This window comes from Amphichorda felina, assembly GCF_050947745.1.
Source record: "Amphichorda felina strain 45539 chromosome Unknown scaffold_1, whole genome shotgun sequence".
Taxonomy (NCBI): Eukaryota; Fungi; Ascomycota; class Sordariomycetes; order Hypocreales; family Bionectriaceae; genus Amphichorda; species Amphichorda felina.
This window is the reverse complement of record NW_028145049.1, coordinates 3028310-3049823: the sequence shown is the minus strand read 5'-3', so window position 1 is coordinate 3049823 and position 21514 is coordinate 3028310. Positions and strand designations below refer to the sequence as shown.

Genomic DNA, 21514 nt, shown 5'->3' with positions numbered 1-21514 from the left:
ACCCCCTTCTCCCCAAAGTCCAATCTTTCTGAATTACTCACGTCCTTAGCACGATCTTTCGATTTTTAAAGAAACTGCGTGCAAAGAAGCCGAGGGGTCTGAGGACATTGCGAATGGGTGATTGCCACCCAGGACAAGGTTCTGCAGGTTCCATCTAAACTGGGGGTTTGACACTGCATCGTTCATTCATTTCGCGGGTCCATCGGAACGGTAAAGTATCTTTTTGAAACTGGCGATACAAGGCATAGCTCATTGGCGTTTATCCAGAGATTATTTGGGAGTGGCTGCATATCAAATAATGCACCAAGTTACGGTACAGGGGTTTCATTGACAATGGGGAGATGAGACGGCATAAGTCATGGATGGGAATTAAGAAGTAAAGGCGTAAAATGGGTTAGGACACGGGTTATGAGTTGTCTACATACACCATAATACTAGAGCTGTTACAACAAATTTGCTTCATTACAGCCTTTTCCTTCAGATACTCTTTGTGTGGCATAATTACAGCTGTTCAATGCTATCTATCAAATGTTCCAATTGATTTGAACCACCGGCAGCAATGGTATCTGCCAGGGCTCGGGAGGCTCCTTTAAGCCTCCGTGCCCTCATCTCTTGCTCCATCTCGCCCGACTTCTCCGCGGCCACATCTAGAACCTTGCGGGGAATGCGCGCAAGACGGGCGACATTGAGACCGTAGGATCGGTGGGCAACGCCCTCGCCTACCTCATACAGGAAAGTGATCTCCTCCTCACCGTCAGGGCCTTTTTGAGCCGTGAACTTCATGTGGACATTTGCGACGCCGTCGAGACCGTCGGCGACACGGGCGAGGTTCTGGTAATGTGTGATGAAGAGCGTGAGGCAGCGCGTCTCGGTGACGACATGTTGTAGAACGGCTTGGGCGATGGCGGCACCGTCGTGGGTGCTGGTTCCGCGGCCGAGTTCGTCGAGTATAACGAGGCTGCGGGGGGTGGCGGAGCGGAGTATGCGAGCCGTCTCGGAAACCTCGACCATAAAGGTGGACTCCCCCGCAAAGAGGTTGTCGCGAGCCCCGGTGCGGGTATGAATGGCGTCGCAGAGAGTCAGGGAAAGGGCGTCGGCAGGGACAAAGGAGCCGACTTGGGCAAGGAGGACGATGAGGGCTAGGGAGCGGACGAAGGAGGACTTACCGCCCATGTTGGGGCCTGTGATGAGGTGGGCTAGCGGTGAGGGATGAGCAAGGGAGGTCGTGAAGGGGATATAGCCCGTTTCGATGGTATGCTCGGCGATGGGATGGCGACCGTTGGAGATGGAGATGGACGGGTCGGACGAGTCGGGAAGGAAGGTCGGTTTGGTATACCCCTGCTGGGCAGCGACCTTGGAGAGGGAGAGGAGGCAGTCGAGTGTCGCGAGAGCCGAAACGGCATCACGAAGGGGCTGGTATTCGGCGGCTATGGTCTCAAGAAGGTCCTTGAAAGCCTTGTCACAGGCTGCCGCGAGAGCCTCCCTGTGCTGGTCCCGCTCGGTCGTGAGCCGGAGGACTTCAGGGGTATGGAAGCGTGAGAGCTTCTTGGTGCCCGAGATCTTGGACCACGAGGCGGGGACATTCTTGATATCGCCATTAGGCACCTCGATAAGGTATTCGATTCCGGCGACAGTGACATAGTCGACGTTTTTCTTCCTGAGCTTCTCTGCAGCAACTACACGGTGGCTGTCGAGCTCATGCTCAACGTGAGCGATGCTCATTTGGTGGTCCTGAATGTCGTCTGTCTGGTACTCGTCCCTAAAGAATCCGTACCGATCATCCTTGCGGGCGGCTTCGAGATTGATTCTTTCGAGATAGGAGACAACGGAGTCGAGAATGCGGGGCAACGCACACACGGCGTCGTTTAGTAGCGGCGAGTCAAAAGAGGTGTCGGATGGAGACTTGACAGTAGAGTACTGCCTAGCAATTCTTTGCAAAGTCTGAAGCACAGAGAGAAGCTCTGGCCGTGTGCACTTCCCATAGTAAATGCGGATCAAGCTGCGTTCCAAATCCGTCTTGGTTGTAGAAAGCAGCTTCTCTAGTTGATCAACAGGCCCCGTGGACTGTTTTTCAAGGAGCTCCTCGACAGCCGTCAACCTAGCCTCGAGGTAGTCTCTGCTGAGCAGCGGGCGACCAACCCATTTACGAAGCAAGCGTTGCCCGAAGCGAGTGAGAGTCTTGTCAACAGCCCAGAAGAGACTCCCCCTTTCGGAATGATCGGTCGAATTCCGGTAAACTTCCAGGCTTTCCAGCGTCGTCCCATTGACGAGCATGTGCGATCGTGTGCTGAAGCTCTGGAAGTATTTGGTGAGATCAAAGATGTGCTCTAGACCGTACTCTTTTAGGTGGGTAATCATGGCCGACAGGCATATTGTGATGGGCTCGGGAAGCTTCAAGACCTTGTCAAGAAGCGCACTAGCCGTCTCATTCTTTGACACCTCCTTGACCTTGTCCGCATAAAACTGCGTGACGTGAGAGTAGGCTTCCGCAGCCATAGTCTTACCTTTGGCCACACGCTCCACTCGACTCTTGTCGCCAAAGACATTGGTACTGCTCCCAGAGAGATGCTGTATCAACTTTTCGGTTCCTTTCGTGAGCTCTCCCACAATGAGGAACTCGCATGGGGAAATGTGGAGCAACCTTGTCTCGACCTCACTGCGCATGAAGCCGTCCTCGAAATGGTCGTATATGATGTCTCCTGTGGCAGGCTGAACCGCAAGAATACCAACATCCACCTTCTCGTCCGTGCCCCATCCTTTCGCCTTTGTTTCTGTGATGCATAGGAGATAGCCACCAGAAGGCGACCCTATGCCTGGTTGGTGGTCAAGCTCCCCCACCTCATCAATATATGTGCCTTTAGTGTACAGGTTGGTGAGCTTGCGGGTAAAGGGGGCATTCCGATTATCGCCAGCTTTTTTCAGTGCCGCCGTTTCAATCTGGCGCACAATGCCAACTTTATGGCCAGCAGCCACAAGGCGTTTGGCGTGAACCGGCAGACGGTGGACGGGGATACTCGCGGAGGCGAATCGGTCGAGGTGAGCTTCGGATCGATCTGAGTTGCATTAGCACCCGGCGAATATAATTGAGTAAACCCTTGCAAAGTCTTACGTTCATCATAGCGCATCTTTCCCGGTATGCAGACAATGCTCAGCTCTTTTGCGGCTATGCGGGCGTCCTCTCCAAAGAATCGAAACTTGTAACCAACTTCCACAATGAGGACAGTGTCCATGTGTTTGCGCTTGATTTCCAGAAATTGTACCTCCATGGGGGTTAGCTTTCCTGACTTTGCCCCTTTCTTTTTGGTCTTGGCCGGCGCGGGTAGCTCGTCCTCGTCCTCCTCGCCTTCTGCCTCATCTTCTTCGCCAGCCGGTGTGTCATCTTGCGCTCCCCTCCTCCGCCATGCCATGGCGTCGGGATGACCAAGCTTCTTCACAAATTTCCTATGCAGGTCTTCGTTCCTTTTCTTCACAGCGGGGTTGTTTTCATCTTCGTCGTCCCCTGCGGGTTCGTAGGAGCTCGACCCATCGTACAGGTAGCGCTCTGCTCGAGCCGACGCAGGTTTGGCTGGGGCGTTGGTGGGTACGATGTCGCTCTTGGGCTTCTTTACCACCTTCTCTAATCCCTCATTCTCCTTTCCAGTGCTGTCTTCCTCTTCGAGCGGCCTCTTTCTTGATGGGGATGGAGCTTCGTCGGCGACGGCAGCAGATGGTGAGCGGCTCTGGGACTGCCTCTCAAAGGAGGCAGCGAGACCATTGATGGTCTTTCGGGGAAAGAAGGAAGTCAAAGACTGTTGCTTCTTCTTCTCTGACGACGGTGCCATCTCGACGGCGAAGTGCAGAGGATGTCGTCGAGTCGAGGCATACGACGGATGAGGGTGGCTCAGGAGCTTTGAGCTTGGCGAAGAATGACGCCCAGATCGCGTCTTGCTGGAGAGACGCGTTGAGTGGTTGGTCCCACTTTTCTGGGACCCTGTCTAGTGCCAGGTATTATTACTTACCATCCTTGAATGCTCCGGCCTCGCTGCTTATTCCAGCGGAGGCTCAATACTTAAGTAGCCATACGGTAGAAAGGAACTATAAGTAGCTCAAAGCAAAGAAAATAATTTCATACTACTAGTGATTCATAAGGTGCACATGCTTCACAAGAGTGCTAAATTGTAATACTTCCACTAAATTAAATGGCATAACCACTACTAACTACGTACTAGTACTAGTAAGTGCCCCTAGGTTTAAACGAGTAAATAAAGACGTCCAAGGCGATCATCTAAACCAAGTGCAGTCATAATATCGCGGGCTGCTCCGTATTCTTAGGTGGCAATTCGAGATGTTTCCAATTTTGAACAATTCTATGGCAGGAGAGAAGGAACGTACCACGAGTCCCCTGGGCGAGCGGGAAGGTCCGGCGAGACTCGACCCGCACGCAGGCTGTGGCTGCCGTTTGTTCCTGGGCTGGTGGGTGGGTGCCGGGGCCACCTTCCCCGGACAGTGTTTTAGACTCCGTCCGACGACGACTGACCCGTTCTTTCCTTGGCCTCATCAAATCTCAACTCTCTCAAGTCCTTCACATTCTCAACCCAACCTCGAGCTGTCTAAGTGGAATTCTCCATCGGGCGCCGATCGAGACCCCTTTTCCTCTTGGCCCCGAGTCGCCAGCGCTTCGACATGGCTCGTCAGTCGTCGTCCAGTCCTCGGCGCTTACAAGGCAGACCAATCCCCTGTCAACCAATCACGGTGCCATTCCACGGCCTGCAACCTGCACGCGTCCCGCTGGATGGATCGCCGAGGCGCCAGGCCTTGAGCCCGCCAGCCCTTGCAATTCGCAGGAAAGATGCGACTCGTGCGAGCCTGAGCCCGTGGAAGTCGTGGGACCCCTCCAGGGGCCCTCGAAGGTCCTTGGCCTGATCCAGTGATCCCATGCCTACCTGGCTGCCGTGCTTGGGGGCATTTGCCGCCCGTGATGAGCGATGCCCCATGCCAAGCGCATCAAGACTGAGGACTGACTGGCTGCGTCAGCTCCGTCCCTCGAAAGCTCGAGGACGCCCGCCATATCTATTTCCCAGTATCCATGCTCCCTCTCTCCCTCCTCGCGTTTTCGCTCTTCCAACTTTTGCATCTCCTCTTGCGTCTCCCCGGAGTCTGTGCTTGAAACAAGCCTCTGGCCAGCGACCGTTTCTGCGGCCTGTTGGAGTCGCTCCCCCATCTCATCAACCCCGCTCTACGAAAACCCCCCCAGACCATTAATAGGTCGAGCCAACACAGCCAAGCAAGCAGAAGCAGGCACGCAAGCAAGCAAGCAAGCTCCGGGCGGCCTCAGACGCGACCGCCTCAAGCTTCCGACCCCAACAGAGCTCTGGCCCATCTTTTACCATTGGCTTGGTTTCGAGTAAAGGTGTGCGTCAGTGACGCGACTGGACTCAAAAGCCATGGATCCCAACCGCCATCCCACCTCTGGCGCTGACGGCGATAGCCCTACTGTCGGGCCTCTGCGCATCTACAAGCCTCAAAGTCCTACCCCGGCCGATAGGTCAAGCGCCTTTCGGTATCCAGCTCCTCCATCGGCCTCCTCTCCAGCTCCCAAACCGACCTTCCCTCTACCTCCAGGAGCCTCCAGTTCCGCTGCCCCTCTACCTTTCCCAGACGACGACGACCTCCGCAGAGCCTCGCCCCCTCAAGCCCGAGGGCCCTCCTACAATGACACCAGCCCTCGACTAGAGAGCCCCATCGATAAGAAGCCAGGTCTCGCTGAGCGAAGAGGCACAGCTCCGAAACCCATCAGCTCGCCGACGAGCCCCGACGACGACCAAGACTTGTTCGCAAGGCCGCTACAGGCGCAGCAGCCGAAGGCTAGCACATCCACCACCAATTATCCCAGCTATCAGAAGCAGGCATATTACCCTCCGCCCGGTGGTGGTTCCGTAAATGCGGGACTCCAGCCGCCCAAAATGAACGAATCCGGTGTGAACCGCTTTGCATCGACAGCTTCCGTGTCCACGACTAGAGCAAACCGAGGGTCCCCTCCACCCCCCGAGACCCCCATCGTCGAGCCTGGAAATATCCCAGGTGGTGGTATTGAAGCTCGCTATGCGGCATCGGGCATATCTGGCACTGCGACCCTCACCAGTCTACAGGCTTCTCAGGCCCAGAGCGCTGCAGCAGCGCAACGTCTTGCCCAGTATGGAAACCAACCACCACAGCCTCAGCGACCATGGACACCTACAGAAAATCCGGACCATGCTCCCTCGGGCCCGCCGACGGTATACCAGGGGTCGAACCCCGTCTCGAGCCCGCAGCCGCAGCAGTCATTCAGCCCGCATCCTCAGCAGTCATCTCAGAATCAAGACAATCCAGCGCTGCAGGTCAGCGTTCTTGAACAAGACTTTCAACGCCTGGGGGCTAAAACTCCCCCTCCAGCCTATTCAAGTGTTAATCCTGGCGGTGGATCCTCTTATCCCCAAGAGAAACAGCGGCCACAGCAACAGCAACAACAACAGCAGCAGCAGCAGCAGCACCCGACCCAGGCCACTTCTGCAGCACAACAGGCCCCAGCTAGTACCTCGTCGACGGCCAAGAACAATGTCCACGCCGAGTCATTGGCAAATGGAATGGCATCCCCTGCTCTCCAACACCCAGGGCATCCTGCCTTCGCCAACGATCCCCGTCCGGAGCAGAACGGCGGCCAAAGCGCCCAGCCGGTACCGCAGACACCTAGCTTGCAGCAGAATCCCGCCTCACCTCCTCCTTTGCCTGAAGGTTGGATCGCCCACCTCGACCAGACATCTGGCCAGTATTACTACATTCATCTGGCAACACAAGCAACACAGTGGGAGTTCCCCAAGGGACCGAACCCTATTCAGCATGAGCAGGCGCCCCTGTCACCGACGACTTCAACTTACGGAAATCCCCTTGTATCCCCCATGTTTGGAAAGCAGAGCATGGCATCACCGATGTTCCCTCCCCATACCCCTGGGTACGCGGAGAGCATTATGAGCGTCGCAAACTCGCAGGCACCATCAACCCTAGGCTTCACTGGACCTCCTCCGAGTGCTGGCGTCGACATGTACAGGATCCAACCAACGAATGGCGTCTACTTCGGACCCTATCTGAGATACGGAAATATGGACGTGGAGAGAGGCATCTGGAACGGGAGCATCCTGGTGGTCACCGACTCGCCGCAACCACCTACGATCCACCTTCACAAAAGTGTCGACCTCTCGCCAAACCCGAAGCAGTTGCAGCCTTACGTTATCTATACCCATCAGCGCTGGTCGTTCCACAAATATGACATCGATATAGAAATGGGAGAGGGTGGTACCGAGAGTTGGACTTATGCGGTTACTTCGCACCTGGGATGCACAAGATATGAATTCGTTGTCGCAGGCCGATACGAGACCAACTGGCGATTTATTGCCCATTCTGGAAACGATTTTGCCGGAGTGACATCTCAGAACGAAAGGGCCAAGCTTGGTGGTGTAGGATTCATGTGGAAGGACGTGTTGCAGAAGAATGTGGAGTGCGGCGGCTTTCACGTCCAACTAGGCCTAGGCGACCAAATCTACGGAGATCGATTGTGGAAAGAGGTCCCTATTCTCAAGCAGTGGCTAGCTATGAGTGGCAGGGACAACAGGAGAAACACTCAGTGGACGGCTCGACATGAAGAAGACGTGGCCCATGCCTATTTCCACTACTATACCAGCCATTTCGACCAACCCTTTCTAAGAGAGGCCTTTGCCCAGATCCCGCATATCTTGCAGATCGACGACCATGACATGTAAGTCTTGTCCTCGGCGCTTTTGTGTATTTTGACTGCGTTCCACTAACACTCGCCTCAGCTTTGATGGTTACGGATCCTATCCGGATTACATGCAGTCGTCGCCAATATTTAAAAACATTGGCCGTATCGCCACTGACATGTACCTCTTGTTCCAGCATCATACGACTGGGGAGATGATGCGCAATGTCAGTACTGACAATGATATCTTCACCGTCACAGGAACCGGCTGGCATTTTGTGAAGTTCCTCGGCCCGGCTGTCGTCGCTGTTGGTCCAGACTGCCGATCTGAGCGAAGCCAAGCCCGAGTTATGGCTGGCCCAACATATCAAGGCATTTTCCCCAAGATTGCGACCCTTCCACCGAGTGTACAGCACTGTGTTTGGATGGTGTCGGTACCACTTGTCTATCCTCGCCTGGAAGCCGTCGAGAGCCTGGCAAACACTGTGGCCGCTGGCAAGAAGGCTGTCAACACGACCTACAACATCCTTGGCAAAGTCACAAGCTCCGTGGCTGGTGTAGTGGGCCAGAAAGACATGGTGGCCCAGGGCTTCTCTCAAGTCAAGAAGGCAGTAGGAAAGACCGGTCTGATGGGTAATGTGCTGAATCAATTTGGGGAGCTTGATATTCAAGAGGTTCTCAAGGACATGTGGACGCACGAGACGAAAGACATAGAGCGGACGTATTTCATACGCACGCTTCAGGGCATTGCTCAGCAAAAGGGCATCCGCATGACTTTCCTGTCAGGAGGTAAGTTGTGGAGTTGCTTCCGTGCGTTTGTGTTCAGTACTAATAATTTCTGCAACAGATGTCAACGCTGCTGGGGCTGGTCTCGTCCACGATCCAACTCACCCCGGCGATCACAAGACCATGTACCAAGTCATAACGTCGCCTATTGTGGCCTCTCCACAGAGCAATTATGTGCTGAAGATGCTTCACAACCAGAAGACCCTATACTTGCCACAGAACGGGCAAAAGTCCACACATGAGGTCTCGGATACCAAGGAAGATATGATGGAGATCTTCCACAACGACGCCAGCGGCGCCCCACGGGAACTGAAAAAGTTGATGGGGCGGAGGAATTATGTTGCTTTCGTTGCGTACGACCAGGATGCGATGGCTCAGCAAAGCCAGGTCCCGTTCAGCCCCAACCCAAGCTTGGCTAGCAGTCAGAACCAAGGGTTGTCTAAGCTCAGCTTGGCGGTGGATTTTGTGGTACAGGGTGACGGTGCCTACACGGCGCCGACCAAGTATGGGCCGGTCATTATACCACATCTAGAATTTGGAAGATGAGACGAAAGACTTGTTTAGTTTAGCTTATAGTTGAGCCTATGTAGCTAGGAGCGACATAATCTCGGATACATACTTGAACCATATTGTGTTATAGATATCAACTTGTCGGTCCGTTAAATCATCACAGGAGACATTGGTGCAGGGCAAAGAGCCATCCGTAGCAAAACCATGACTGAACTTGATCATCTCAATTCATATCAAGTGTCCGTTTTCATACGCTTGCTATCGTGTCACTCATTTCCTTTGTGTATCTTGGTTTTTTGTTTACCCGCATAAAGACAATGGCATACGGCTTTTCCCTCTCAATCAAAGATCAAACAGCTCCTTGAGCATGCGAATCGTGTCGTCGGGTCCGGTCACGGTGTGGCCCGTCGTGCGCTCGTCGGTGAAAATCTCGTAGTCGTTGCCGCCGGGCGAGGTCTTGTCGCCGAAGAAGTGGATCGTCTTGTAGGAGACGCCGTTGGGCTTCTTGGCCTCGTCCTCGAGGTGACGCAGGCAGTAGGTCTTGTCCCAGCCGTTGGGGAAGACGTCAAAGGAGATCTGGCCCCCAATGGCGAAGCTATTGTTAGTAGGGGAAGAAGCATCAGGTCAGCGCCACATTCCAAAGAAAGAGGGGGGGAAACAGTCAGAAAGCATGGCAAGTGGTTACGTACGTCAGGCCCAGGTGGCCGAAGCGCTGGCGCAGCTCGGCGACAAACTTCTCGCGGACCTTGGCCTCCTTGTCGTATTCGTTGAAGGCGAGGCGCTCGGCGTTGGAGGCGTTCCTGCCGATGGGGCTGATGTTGATCATGCCGTTGCGGAACTCGATAAAGGTGCCGCGCTTGACGGGGATGTCAAGGTCGGCGATGTAGTGCAGGCAGAAGTTGGTGAGCTCCTTGTAGCTGTCCTCGCCGAGCCACTGGATGAAGCTGTTGGAGGGGAGCTCCTGGCCCAGCTTGTAGGCCGTCAGGCCGTTCTCGCTGAAGCAGAAGTCGAAGAGGGTGGTGACGGGGACACCGGCGGGCTTGCCGAGCTGCTCCTCCTGCTTGGGGAGGTTGGACCCGCCGACGAAGCCGATGGCGCACTTCTGGCGCAGGGCGGCGAGGATGGCGAGAGTCTCGGGGGTGACCTCCTGTTGGGGGGGTGAGGGCGCACGAGGTCAGCGAGCGAGAGCAGCAGTGGGAAAGGGGGAGAGGGTTTTGGCTTGAAAACGTACCAGGCGGGGCATGGTGAGGGGTCCATCGACGTCAAAGAGGCAGATGGTGTCCTTGAGGGGACGCTCCTCAAGAGGAGGGTACGAGGATGTAGCAGCCATGACTGCTGGTAAAATCAATTGGATGGTGAGAGGCGTGGGTGGAGGGGGAGAATTGGCTTGGAGGGGAGGGCAAGGAGGGGATTCAGAAGCCAAAAGAAAGGGATGCTCATCAGGATTCAGGAGGAGCTGGTGCGGGGCGGCGGTGAGCCAAGGTGGGGGAGGGGCAGGGGATTTGGCATGGAGTTGGGCAACAACCTCCTGGAAGGGGCGCGACTACCCGCAGAATGCAGATCACTACCGCCCTCATTATATATTATTATATATTAACACGTAGCATCACTTAGTGCCAACACATCAGTCCACCATGGAGGATTCAAATCGACTCGATCAAGCAAAAGAGGTATTCGTATATGTATGCGACAGGTGTTTATACAGTCCAAGCAACGCTCTATCCCATCTCCTCCATCTAGTTACCATAGCCTATGCAACGTCTCCCCACACGCCCGTCACCTCCACCATCACATTGACAATGGTGCTGACCGTCCACAGGGTGATCAGAGTCCAGCCAATCTTGCGGCTCAGTATCCACTTGTTCATGGGAACAGCAATCAGGAGCCCCACCAGGACCACCAGCAGCGTGATGGCCGAGATCATGAGCGTGCCCCCGACCTGGATCGGGTATGGCCCGTACTTGGGTGGTCTGTCTGGGTGCTTCTGATGCTTGTGGTTCGCCTTCTTCACCATCATGAGCACTCCTCCGATGCCGATACCCAGCAGGATGTTCAGCATGGGGCCGCCGAAACAAGCCGACCTGTCGTCTCCCGCGTTAGTCTCTAATTCCTCCAAAAAAAAAAAAAAAGGGTTACACTGCATGATGAACTCACAAAGCCATCACGGGGTAGCCAAGCCGTGCTATCGTGATGTCCGCAACCAAGTCTCCCACGCTGTTTCCAGCCGCGAAGATGGTCAGGCCAAGCAAGGCCTCCGAAATACCGAGAACGGTCCCAAAAGTCTTCAGAACGCCAACCACCTCCCCAGCCACCGTGGATATCCAGGCAATGCTAATGGTGAAGCCCAGGAAGCAGAGGATGTAGTGGTATTTGGGCTTCCTCTGCTCCGTCGTGAAAACGAGAAGTACGGCCAGTAGAATAAACGAGCCCAGCAGCGTGTACAGGATCATCCTGACAAGCACCTTGCCCGGCGACTCAAAGTCCTCGCACAGGTTCGCCCAAAGAATAAAGACGCTGAAGAGTGGCCCGGTGAAGAGCTGGAGGCAGACGAGCCACCTGTTCCACGGCAGTGTCTCATCATTTGCGTTCTCTATCGAGGGTATTTCGGATGCAGGCTTCCTGTTGAACGGCGACTCCGGCTGGAACACCACTTGGGATGGTTGGTCAACCAGCGTGTCCTCATTATCCAATGCCACCAAGGGAGGCGTGGACAGCAGGAGTGAGTTATAGCTGCCATTCCGACTCAGTGTACGCCTTCGGTAACGTTGCCACTCCGACTCGCGCTGGTGGATGTGAGGCTCAACCGAGGCAGCAGACGCTACGTGGCTGGCATGTCGTGTGGCCAAGGGTTCGACCACCGTATCGACCACCGAGTCTCCATCGCCAGCATCGCCTTCTACGACTGGCAGCGTGATGACCAAGAGGAAAATGCTGGGGATGGAGATGGCGCTGACCAGCTTGTCCCAGATTGTCTTCTCTTTCCACCCTTGCAGAGTCGGGAACAATGTCGCGTAGAGGACATGCGGGGGTGGCAGAACAGAATACGGCCACCACCTCACCGGTCGAGGTTGCTCTGCAGGGACCTGGAGGTCGGCAAAGGAACGGTTGCGGTGAGCAGGCCCAGGCAGCATGAACTCGGAGCGCTCTCCCTCCGGAAGAGGTGTCAGCAAGGCAGGCGAGTCGGTGTACATGGGAAACGGCGAGCTGGGAGAGGACCCGCCACTCTGGCTACTATTATGGCTGCCAGGGATCTGGAGGTGCAAGCCCGGGTGCACGCCATGCCCATCGCCTTGAGGCTGGCTAGTCATGGGGCTTACCGAGCCACTAGACAGCTGCGGCGTCCCGACAGGCGGAGGAGCCAGGTTGCCACCTATGGTAAACACCGGTTCCGGGCTTGGGCTTTGCCGGTCAGAGCCCAGGTGCCCCTGCTGAGGAACATTCGGATCAGGGGATGATCCGAGCATCTCTGGAGGCAACGTCCTGGAGGATGGTTGGTTGCCCGACGACAGAGCCCTTGCCCTCCCAGAGGCAACTTCATCCGGGACAGCCATGGAGTGAGGAAATCGATGCTCCACGACTGATTGAGCGCCCGTCGTCCGCCTGCGTCCCCTGCTGGGGAGATGGGCCTCGGAAAGACTTCTCCCGTGCCCATTGATGGTGGACATTCTCAGATTACTCTCACGCTGGAGTTGCGCCAGGGCCGACCTAAACTCCAGGGCACCCACCAAGCTGGGCCGGATGGGATTGATGGTGTTTTTCCGCCTCCCCCTGGTTCGGAGCACCCTCATGCTGCTGGCTACCTCAGCCGCCACCAGTCTCTCGTGATCCTCCTCGTCCCCCTCAACATCAACATCGGGCTCGGGAGCCGGGTGGCCGTCAATCTCAATCCTGGGGCCATGCTCTAGCGCAGAAACGTCATCGTCGGCACGATGATCGTGATCAGCATCATCTGGTTCGTCTCGGTATGGCTCCCCCGCCAGTTCGTCTACGGACGTTCCCACAGAGCCATAGACGTGGCTCCGGGCCTCGCCCTCTCGCCGCAAACGCCTCTTCCGTCTTGTTGTGTACCAATGCTGGCCAACGACGGTCAACACATAGATGATATAATATCCAATCATGATCCAGCACTCCCAGAAGCGCAAATGGCCATCGGCCAAGAAAACCATGGTGAAGCCGACGGCCACGATGAAGAAGCAGATATCCCGGGCATACGTCTTCTTGTCAACACGGAACTCGCGCACCAAGGCCATGGAGCCGGCGACGACGCCCGAGATGAAGCTGGCCGCGCCAATGAGCTCACCCACGGCCATGCTCGCGCTGTTGGAGTTCATGGCCGCAAAGGTGCTAAACACATCGGGAGAGCCATTGCCAAAGGCGAGAAAGGTGACGCCGGCAAGACTCTCGCTGAGCCCGAGCATGGTGGAGATGGTGCTCAGGTTGACGCTAAAGAAGTCGCTCGCCGCGATGCCAATGGTGGTGAAGAGCAGCCCGAGCCACGCGACGAGGAGGATGAAGGCCAGGCCCTTGACATTGCCGAGGCCACAGTAGTAGAAGGTCAGGTAGGGGATGAGCCCAGCGTCGTCATCCACGCAGAACTCCTTGACGAAGGCACACTGGTCGTCAGCGCGGCGGACATCGGCACACTCGGGAGCGCCACTGCGCTTGGTGAGCAGTTGGAGATGGTCATGGTCATCCTGGTCGCCACGGTACGTATGCGCGAGGAACGAGTAGGCGGCCAGCAGCGATAAGAGGAAGACGGTGGTGTAGAATGGGCGGGAGCTCAGGCGACTTCCTCGAAGGCCTCGAGGGCTTCGCGGGCCTCGAGGGCGTCCTAGGGCGGTGAAGTAGGGCATGCTGTCTCATAGGGGGGCGACATGCCATGCGGTGCTCAATCAAGCAGCAGCCTCAGGTCCCTGGTAGTCTAGCAGTGGTGAAGTCGTCGTTGGACCGTTATTGGAACAGCCGGGCACCGATCTAGAGGCAAAGACTGCGTGTGTCAGGTTCTCCGGGCATGGTTGATGGCGTAAGTCGTAAGGCCGTCTGGCCGCAATGCAATGGAGGAGTATGACGATGGACAGACGGCAGACGGCGTGGGCAGGTCTAACTAGTAGGTGGTGAGGTGGACGGGCGGATGGCAAGCTGGGGGACGACTGGCAGACTGGGGGGAAGGCTTGGCACAGTGGTGAGACGGCCGATCTTGATTATGATGCTGGTGATTCTGGTGCCGCTTGCCTATCTGAGTCTAGGTGTGGCTTGAAACCCAACGGCTGCGCCACGACACCGTGCCCCCCAATTGCCCCCCTTCTGGCCACCCCTCCAAGCCCTTCCGCCAACTTAGACGCGCTGAAATCATGGCTGATTTCGTGGATCGGTGGATGCCTGACGCTGCAGGCACCAACCGTTGTTTAGCTCTTTGTTTACTTTCCGGCGGCGCAACACCACAACGACGCGCGCCACGGCCCAGCGACTGCTCGCCCGCATACCTGTCTCTGCCCGACCAGCACTGCATCACGAACGAGGCCCAGCACGCTGCAGCAAGCAAAGGGGCGACCCAATCACCTCCAGAATGCCCCGGGTTGCCCAAGTGCCCCGCGCGGGCAGCGTCAAGGCCACCTCTGGCTCGTCAGGATCCCCTTTCAAATCACCCATAAAGTGCGTACATAGATATGTACATACGTATACACAATACTCAGACAGACGAGGGGCCCCAGTACTGACCGTTCAAACCCAGGATTCCCTTGAACGACGATGCCCAGGAAAGAGGCCAGCGCATGAACTCGCGGAAAGCGCTCCAGGAGAAACACATCAACGAGATCAAAGCCGCGGCAACCACGACGCCGCGCAAAAGCACCTCCAGGCTGGAGGACCTCGAGAATTCATCCCCCGGGTCTAGCCCCAGGACACCGCGGAGATCCCGCGCCCAAGTCGACGATGGCGACGACGTCACCGTCGGCGGCGTCGTCACCCCCATGAAGCGCGTCCCCATCCTCGCCAACTTTGAGGAGTGGATGAAGATGGCCACCGACAACAAGATCAACGCCACCAACTCCTGGAACTTTGCCCTCATCGACTACTTCCACGACATGTCCCTGCTGAAGGAGGGCGACGGCGTCAACTTCCAAAAGGCCAGCTGCACCCTCGACGGCTGTGTCAAGATCTACACCAACCGCATCGACAGCGTCGCCACCGAGACGGGTAAGCTGCTGAGTGGTCTGGCCGACAGCAACACCAACAAGAAGAAGGGCCGCGACGGGGAGGAAGGCGAGGGGGACGAGAGCGACGAAGAGCTCGACGAGGACGGGAACGTCAAGAAGAAGCCCAAGAAGAAGGTTGGTTGGGTCCCTATCCCGAACTCTCCGATGAAACCTCTATAGACTTACTTAACCTTTTTTTTTTTACAGTCCCACAGGTCCGAAGCCACGCTGGCCCCGTCTTTTAACTCGTTACAGCTCAAGAAGTTTGAGCTGGAATTCTCTGTCGACCCCCTGTTCAAGAAAGCATCCGCCGATTTCGACGAAGGCGGCGCCAAGGGACTCCTCCTCAACCATCTGATGATTGACTCCCAAGGTCGGATTGTTTTTGACAGCAGCGACGATTCCGTGGACGAGGCTGCGATCGGGAAGAAGGAGGATGTCCAGGCTGAAGAGGAGGAGCAGGAGGGAGGAGCGGAAGAGGGCGAGGACCAGTCTATGAACATATCCAAGATGGACCTGGGCCAGGAGGTGGAAGTCCCCGAGCTGGACGAGGACGAGGAAGAGGCCAATGTTGAGATTGACTTGGTCTCTATTCGCCAGAGGTTCTTCCCCGATCTCGGCCGGCTGGATGAACTCGACGTGTGTCCTTCGCTCAAGAATTTCGACCTCGGAGACCCTTCAGGAACCACCGATATCCCCTTCCTCAGGGCCCCAGATGACTGGAGGGATCAGGATAAGGAGAAGACCCCGGGCGCTTACGGCGACATCTCGGGCATGCTGATCGATGGGGAGGCCGCTCTCGGCTTCGACGACGACGACCTTGGCCTTGGCAGCTTTGACGCCGGGGGCGACGTGGCATTCGGTGAGGGTGGTGATGCATGGGCGCGCGATGCTGCCCTGGAACCCCAGATGCGTGTGTACGATGCTGGCCTCGGCGGCGAAGGTGGCGACGGGGATGGCGACGGGTTCGACGACAAGGGCGAGTACGTCGTCTCCATGAGCAATGCCATGAAGGCGGACAAGATGCACGAGGACATACTCAGCTTCTTCGACCAGGCGCTGCAAAAGAACTGGACCAGCGCCGAGCATTGGAGGATCAGGAAAATCAAGGACGGGGACAAGCCAGCCACCGAGACCAAGAAGCGCAAGGAGAAGGAACCATTCGAGATTGATTTTTCCACACCCCTCGACACCAGCACCCACGACACCCTCTACACCCAGGCCGCCAGCAATACGGCCATCAGCATGCCCAAGAAGGACTGGAAGTCCAAGTCACGCCATCTGCTCCCCGACGACAAGCACTTCAACTCCAAGTCGCTCCTCAGTCTCTTCCTCAAACCCAAGGCCCGCATTGGCCGGAGGCGGACTGGCTTCGGGGGCCGAGGTGGATTCGGCAACGCGAACCTGGATGAAGCCCCCGCCGGGGAGATGGACGAGGCCTTCTGGGCAAGGCAAAATGCCCCGCAGGATAATGATGACACGGTGATGCCGCAGGGTGACTACGATGCCAACTTCTTCCAGGATGACGCCATGCCATTCCCTGGTGGTGATGACATGGATGATACGGACCTGGAGTTTGCCGATGCCAGGGAGCAGTTTACCCCTGAGGGCGACCCGGGCCTTACCAACGACATGGGTCTCACAGCCATACTGAATGGAGAGACGACAAATGCCACGAATGGGGCGTACGGCACGACCCTAATTACTTCGACCAGGAGAGTTCGGCCAGAATATGTCCAGTATGCGCGAGTAGCAAAGAAGGTTGATGTGCGGCGGCTGAAGGAGGAGATGTGGCGGGGAATGGACCTGGAGAGGCTACAGGTGAGAGAGAACTCAGCCCCAGACGCAATGAACAGTGCTAACATATAAGGCAGCCGCCGAACAGCTCTCGTCTGATGACGCCGCCGGAAGCAGGAGAATCGGGTCCCAACCCGTCAGCCGAGGACCCCACGCTCAAGTTCACGTCAGTCATGAACAACCTTCAGTCGGTCTATCCCAAGCCCATCATGGACGACATCTCGACGTCGTTCTGCTTCATCTCGCTGCTCCACCTGGCCAACGAGAGGGGGCTGGTGATCGAGAAGACGCAGGATCTATCTGACCTGACCATCCGCAAGGACTGGACGGCTGAGAACACGGAGGGCGGCGAGTAGCAGCAGCAGCAGCAGCAAGTGATCGGGAAGGGGCTATGATCGATGTGTCTGATGACTGAGCGTAAACCACAAGCGGAGTTTGTAGGCGCCGCATCCTATATACATTAACTTGGGCATGCCAGCAGATACAATGCATTGGCTGGGAGGGCTTTTTGGCTCAGCATTTTGTCTGGCTTGGTTGGGAAGACGTGGATTGATGACAATGACGGCCGGGCGTCGGAGGCGGACATGGAACGGATGAAGCATTTGAGTACAGCGGCTCCCAATGGCCATGAAATGCGGCATTCCTTATCATGTGTTTCATTCAATCCGTCCCTTGCCGTCTCAGGCCAAACCAACTCCCCACGTCCACTGGCCAAGATTTGGCACGATGTACTCACATGTACGGAGCTCCGTACGTACATGTACGGATAATACGTACACCTACCCACCCAGTACGGAATACTAATAGTGGCGCCCCACCAAGGACGGGAGCGGCTGCGCCATGACGTCGTGCGTTGATACGGCAGAGACCCTGGCCAACGCCAGAGGATCAGAGGCAGAGATACCGTATTTGTACGCGCTGTTCCCGCCTCCGGCTCGCATAATCTGTATGCAGGGAGTCAGCCACGGTAAGGGTCTCGGGGTCCAGTTGGCCGCCCCAGGAGGCACAGACAAGTCCGCTGAGTCCACTGAGTCCACTGTCTGGGTCATATAAAGAAGCACGGTGGCCCCCGACAGACCCGGGGTCTGTTCCCTTCCAAGCTCACCAGTCCTCTCACAGTTCCCCCAACCGTCCTCGTCTGGGAGATATCTCGTCAATTTCTAGGTGCTGGCACGCAGGCCCCCAAAGCCCTGGTTGCCCGTGATATATACAAAAACAGAATCCAAAACAAACAGAGGGCGTCACCCCCCCCCCCCCCCCCCCCCGCGCCGATATCTTCGTCCAAACCTCATGTGCGTGTCGTATCCTTACCATACGAGTAATAGAGAAAAGAAGAAGAAGAAGAAGAGTTATACAGGTCGTCATCCGATTACAATATCCCAGCCAGTGGGGCTGCCCGTCCCAATGCCTTCCTTCCCTTCTGTTCCTGTAAATTCGCAGAAAAAAATCATCCCATGTATAATCCCAGAACCAGAAAACGAGAAACGCCAGTATACGCATCAAGATCAAGCTTTTCAATCATGCATGCTCACCAAAACCACCCCAGCGTCTCTTTTGAACAACGAAACCGACGGGAAGTCATGCGGGCGTGACGAGTGTGGAGGCGGAAAGGCCCAAAGGAGAAGCAGGATTGGATAGGAAAGGTCGCGTGAACCACCGTCGATCGTTTCAACGGGGTTGCTAATATGACCGGCCGAGCCGCCCAATTCGAGACGTGTCGCTGGCCCTGCCAGCTCAGATCCTTGAATCGTCATTCCTTCTTCACTCTCGCACGCCACGCTGACGATCGACAATCTCGCCTGCTCGAAGCAGCGCGCTCATCCCGTCGAGCCCGCTTTTGCCGTTCGCCTTGGGCGTTGCCGCCATCGACAATGACGGAGAGGTCATGACAACGTCCCCCCCATTCGACTGCTCAATCTTCATGTGCTGAAGCGCTGATGGCGCCGATTGGAAGCCTACAAAGGACACGTTAGCCATCCTTCAGCCAACCAATTCCGAGAGAGAGCAGGGGCTCTAGCTACCATATCCTCGCGGGCCATGCACACCCCCGCCCAGGGCAGGAAGTTTACCCGACTCCAACGGAGTGGGTGCGTTCCCAAAAGTCGGTGATGTGTCCTGGCTATGGCGTGGCTGCGGGGGCCGCGGGGCCGCGGGGTTCGAGAGGAGGGCGTGGATAGGCAACGGCCCGTCGCCAGGAGGCCGTCCGAAGCTGCTCGACGACCCTGATGGACTTCCCGATCCGCTGCTGCCAACCGAAGACTCGTCGTGGCGCAGTAGCGGCGCTCGAACGGCCGGTGGGATAATGGGAGCCCTATCCGACATGGCCGGTTGGGGTCCCGTGGGCAAGAATCCTGACCTTGTGTAATGATTGCCATCAGGAGCCGATACTGGGGAATTAGGCGGCCGTCCGTCGTCAAGCATATCCGACAAGGATGGCAAATGTTGCCGAGCCCCATCTCCCCCTCTGATGCCGCCGCCGTCTCGCAAGGGTACATTCCGAATCGCCGTCTCGCGCCCTCCATTAATGTCGAACCCAGCCATGTGTGGTGATACTCTCGACTCGTCCATGGGATATGGCATATGTCCGTCGCCCGTCAACGATCGATGTGACTCGGCAATCGAACTTATCGAGTTCATCCTTTCCTGCCGAGACGGCGGAGGTTCGCTCCCCTGCATTCTTTCGCTGCTACTCCTGCTGTCCCTCATACTTGTGCTCCCACTCCCACTCCCGCTGGAGATGGTGCCTCCAGTCGCAGCACTACTACTCGTGCTTCCATGACGCAGCCTAGCCGGTTCGATCTTGGGGCGTTTGTTGGAATCTGAGGATTGTGAGTTCGGACAGAGTCTTCTTGACAGCCGCATCCTCGTCTTGTGGGACGAACCTTGGTTCTGCTTGGCCTGCTTTTCTTTAAATTCTTGCAGGTACTGCGCATACTTCCGATACTCTGGTGTCTTCTTATACTCCACCAGGTCTCGGTGGTACTTTTCCTTAGCAGCGTTGGCTTGGCTTTCATACCCTTCCTTCTCACCCGGCGGGAGGCTTTGCCAATTCTCTCCAACTAGCTTGGCGATTTCTGTGAAGGTAAGGTTGTGTCCTTTCAGATCCTCTCTCATCTCTACACCGGACAGCCATCTTGGTCAGCAATCGCCGGTCCCACGCAACAATCCCAGGGAGCAACTTACTGTTCGAAAAGAGGACATAGGCGGACGGAGGTCGCTCAGGCGCATTCTCGTCGGGCTAATACAAGTCAGTCAAAGTTCCGGCGCTAGGGGCCGACCGCGCTGCGGGAAGTTTACCTTTGGATGCCGGCGATATTTCCGTTTCACAACACCCGTTCCGTCGCTGTTCGTGTCACTCCGGCCTTGGCTGGAGCGAGTGCTATCACGTTTTCCACCTTCGGTATTTGGCTTTGGCGATGACAGTGAGATGCTTGGAGCGATTCCCCTTGCATTGGCAATACGCCGTTGGAGTTTCTAGACGAGGGTCTGGTCAGCGAGCTCACAAAACCCGGAGCTTAATTCCGACATACCCTCCTATGGCCCAGCTTCACGCCTAACGCATCGCTGTGCAAACTGTCAGTATTCCACACCTAGTCGATGGAACAGGGAGGGACGGGGACGGGGACGCACAGGTCAGACTCCTGGATGTCAAGGATGGTGTCCCAGGTGTCAAAGCCCTGGTCAACAAAAGAATCCAGATACTGGGCAATCCCCAGTTCCCGGAAAGTGGCCTCTAATTCCGAAGTCATCCAGCCTGATTTCCAGTCCCAAGATGGACTTGTTACTGAGCTGGATGGAGGTTTGAACTGAAATGTCGAGGGTGCACTATAAGGGCTAACATGTATTCCAGGTTAGGGAGTAATCGTCGAATAATTCCCGTCCAGCGGAGTGAAATATCACAGGGCGAGCCCCTACAACAGGGAGAGTCCGATGATGCTGGCAGCCAAGAGCGCAGAGTCCAGCCTTGATCGCACAGCCAGAGAATAAACAGTCAGCCAGAGAAACCCCGGCGACGACAGCGGGCGAGGAGCGATTGTGTCGCCCAGTGGGCCAATCAGTACACAAGAAGTGTGTGGTGCCGCGGTTTCGGTCCAGGGGAGCCTTCCGGGTGTTACTGAGAGCGTAAAAGTAGTCGCGGTATGAGAAAGGCCATAGAGTTTCAACAAAAGGCACGTCGGGAGGTCGGTGAGTAGAGTTGAGGAAGGTGTGCTTTGCCCGCGGTGATTTTCGTGGTGAAGTTTGCGGGGTGAGTTGCAGTACTGGCACCGCTAGAAAAAAGACGGAACGGAGGAGGAAGCAGGTGGCAAGGTCGAAAAGGATAGCGGATCGATGATCGTGACCGTCGCGGCGGCACTAGAGTTGCTCGAGTGGTGCAAGAGAGGTGGAGGTGGGCGATGTGGTGAGTGATGAGCGTGAATCCAAGTGAGATGAGATCGATCGATGGCGGTCGAGGGGTTTGGCCGCCGGGACGATGAGTGGGAAGTCGGCGAGGGTTGGC

At 56.4% G+C, this 21514-nt stretch overlaps 6 protein-coding genes across 6 annotated transcripts; 2 read left to right on the top strand and 4 right to left on the bottom strand.

The window, feature by feature from the left end:
* Window positions 1–501: 501 nt before the first annotated feature.
* MSH3 (mismatch repair protein MSH3) lies at window positions 502–3821 on the bottom strand (the record flags this gene model as incomplete). Its single annotated transcript, XM_083190472.1, has 2 exons — window positions 502–3053; window positions 3110–3821. The coding sequence occupies 2 exons, from the start codon at window positions 3819–3821 to the stop codon at window positions 502–504; spliced, it is 3264 nt and encodes a 1087-aa protein (XP_083054331.1).
* Window positions 3822–5423: 1602 nt separating this feature from the next.
* On the top strand, window positions 5424–9061 carry ACO1O0_000976 (uncharacterized protein; the record flags this gene model as incomplete). Its single annotated transcript, XM_083190471.1, has 3 exons — window positions 5424–7768; window positions 7830–8518; window positions 8577–9061. 3 exons carry the CDS (start codon window positions 5424–5426, stop codon window positions 9059–9061), a joined length of 3519 nt encoding a protein of 1172 aa, XP_083054330.1.
* A 306-nt stretch (window positions 9062–9367) lies between these two features.
* PMM1 (phosphomannomutase SEC53) lies at window positions 9368–10355 on the bottom strand (the record flags this gene model as incomplete). The annotated part of the gene is made up of 3 exons (XM_083190470.1): window positions 9368–9620; window positions 9715–10172; window positions 10257–10355. 3 exons carry the CDS (start codon window positions 10353–10355, stop codon window positions 9368–9370), a joined length of 810 nt encoding a protein of 269 aa, XP_083054329.1.
* A 420-nt stretch (window positions 10356–10775) lies between these two features.
* Window positions 10776–13878, bottom strand: ACO1O0_000974 (Sodium/calcium exchanger protein-domain-containing protein; the record flags this gene model as incomplete). The annotated part of the gene is made up of 2 exons (XM_083190469.1): window positions 10776–11106; window positions 11180–13878. 2 exons carry the CDS (start codon window positions 13876–13878, stop codon window positions 10776–10778), a joined length of 3030 nt encoding a protein of 1009 aa, XP_083054328.1.
* A 713-nt stretch (window positions 13879–14591) lies between these two features.
* On the top strand, window positions 14592–17372 carry ACO1O0_000973 (condensin subunit BRN1; the record flags this gene model as incomplete). The annotated part of the gene is made up of 4 exons (XM_083190468.1): window positions 14592–14677; window positions 14757–15354; window positions 15427–17040; window positions 17094–17372. 4 exons carry the CDS (start codon window positions 14592–14594, stop codon window positions 17370–17372), a joined length of 2577 nt encoding a protein of 858 aa, XP_083054327.1.
* Window positions 17373–18777: 1405 nt separating this feature from the next.
* On the bottom strand, window positions 18778–20765 carry ACO1O0_000972 (uncharacterized protein; the record flags this gene model as incomplete). Its single annotated transcript, XM_083190467.1, has 5 exons — window positions 18778–18971; window positions 19899–20132; window positions 20200–20254; window positions 20547–20580; window positions 20647–20765. The coding sequence occupies 5 exons, from the start codon at window positions 20763–20765 to the stop codon at window positions 18778–18780; spliced, it is 636 nt and encodes a 211-aa protein (XP_083054326.1).
* Between the last annotated feature and the right edge of the window lie 749 nt (window positions 20766–21514).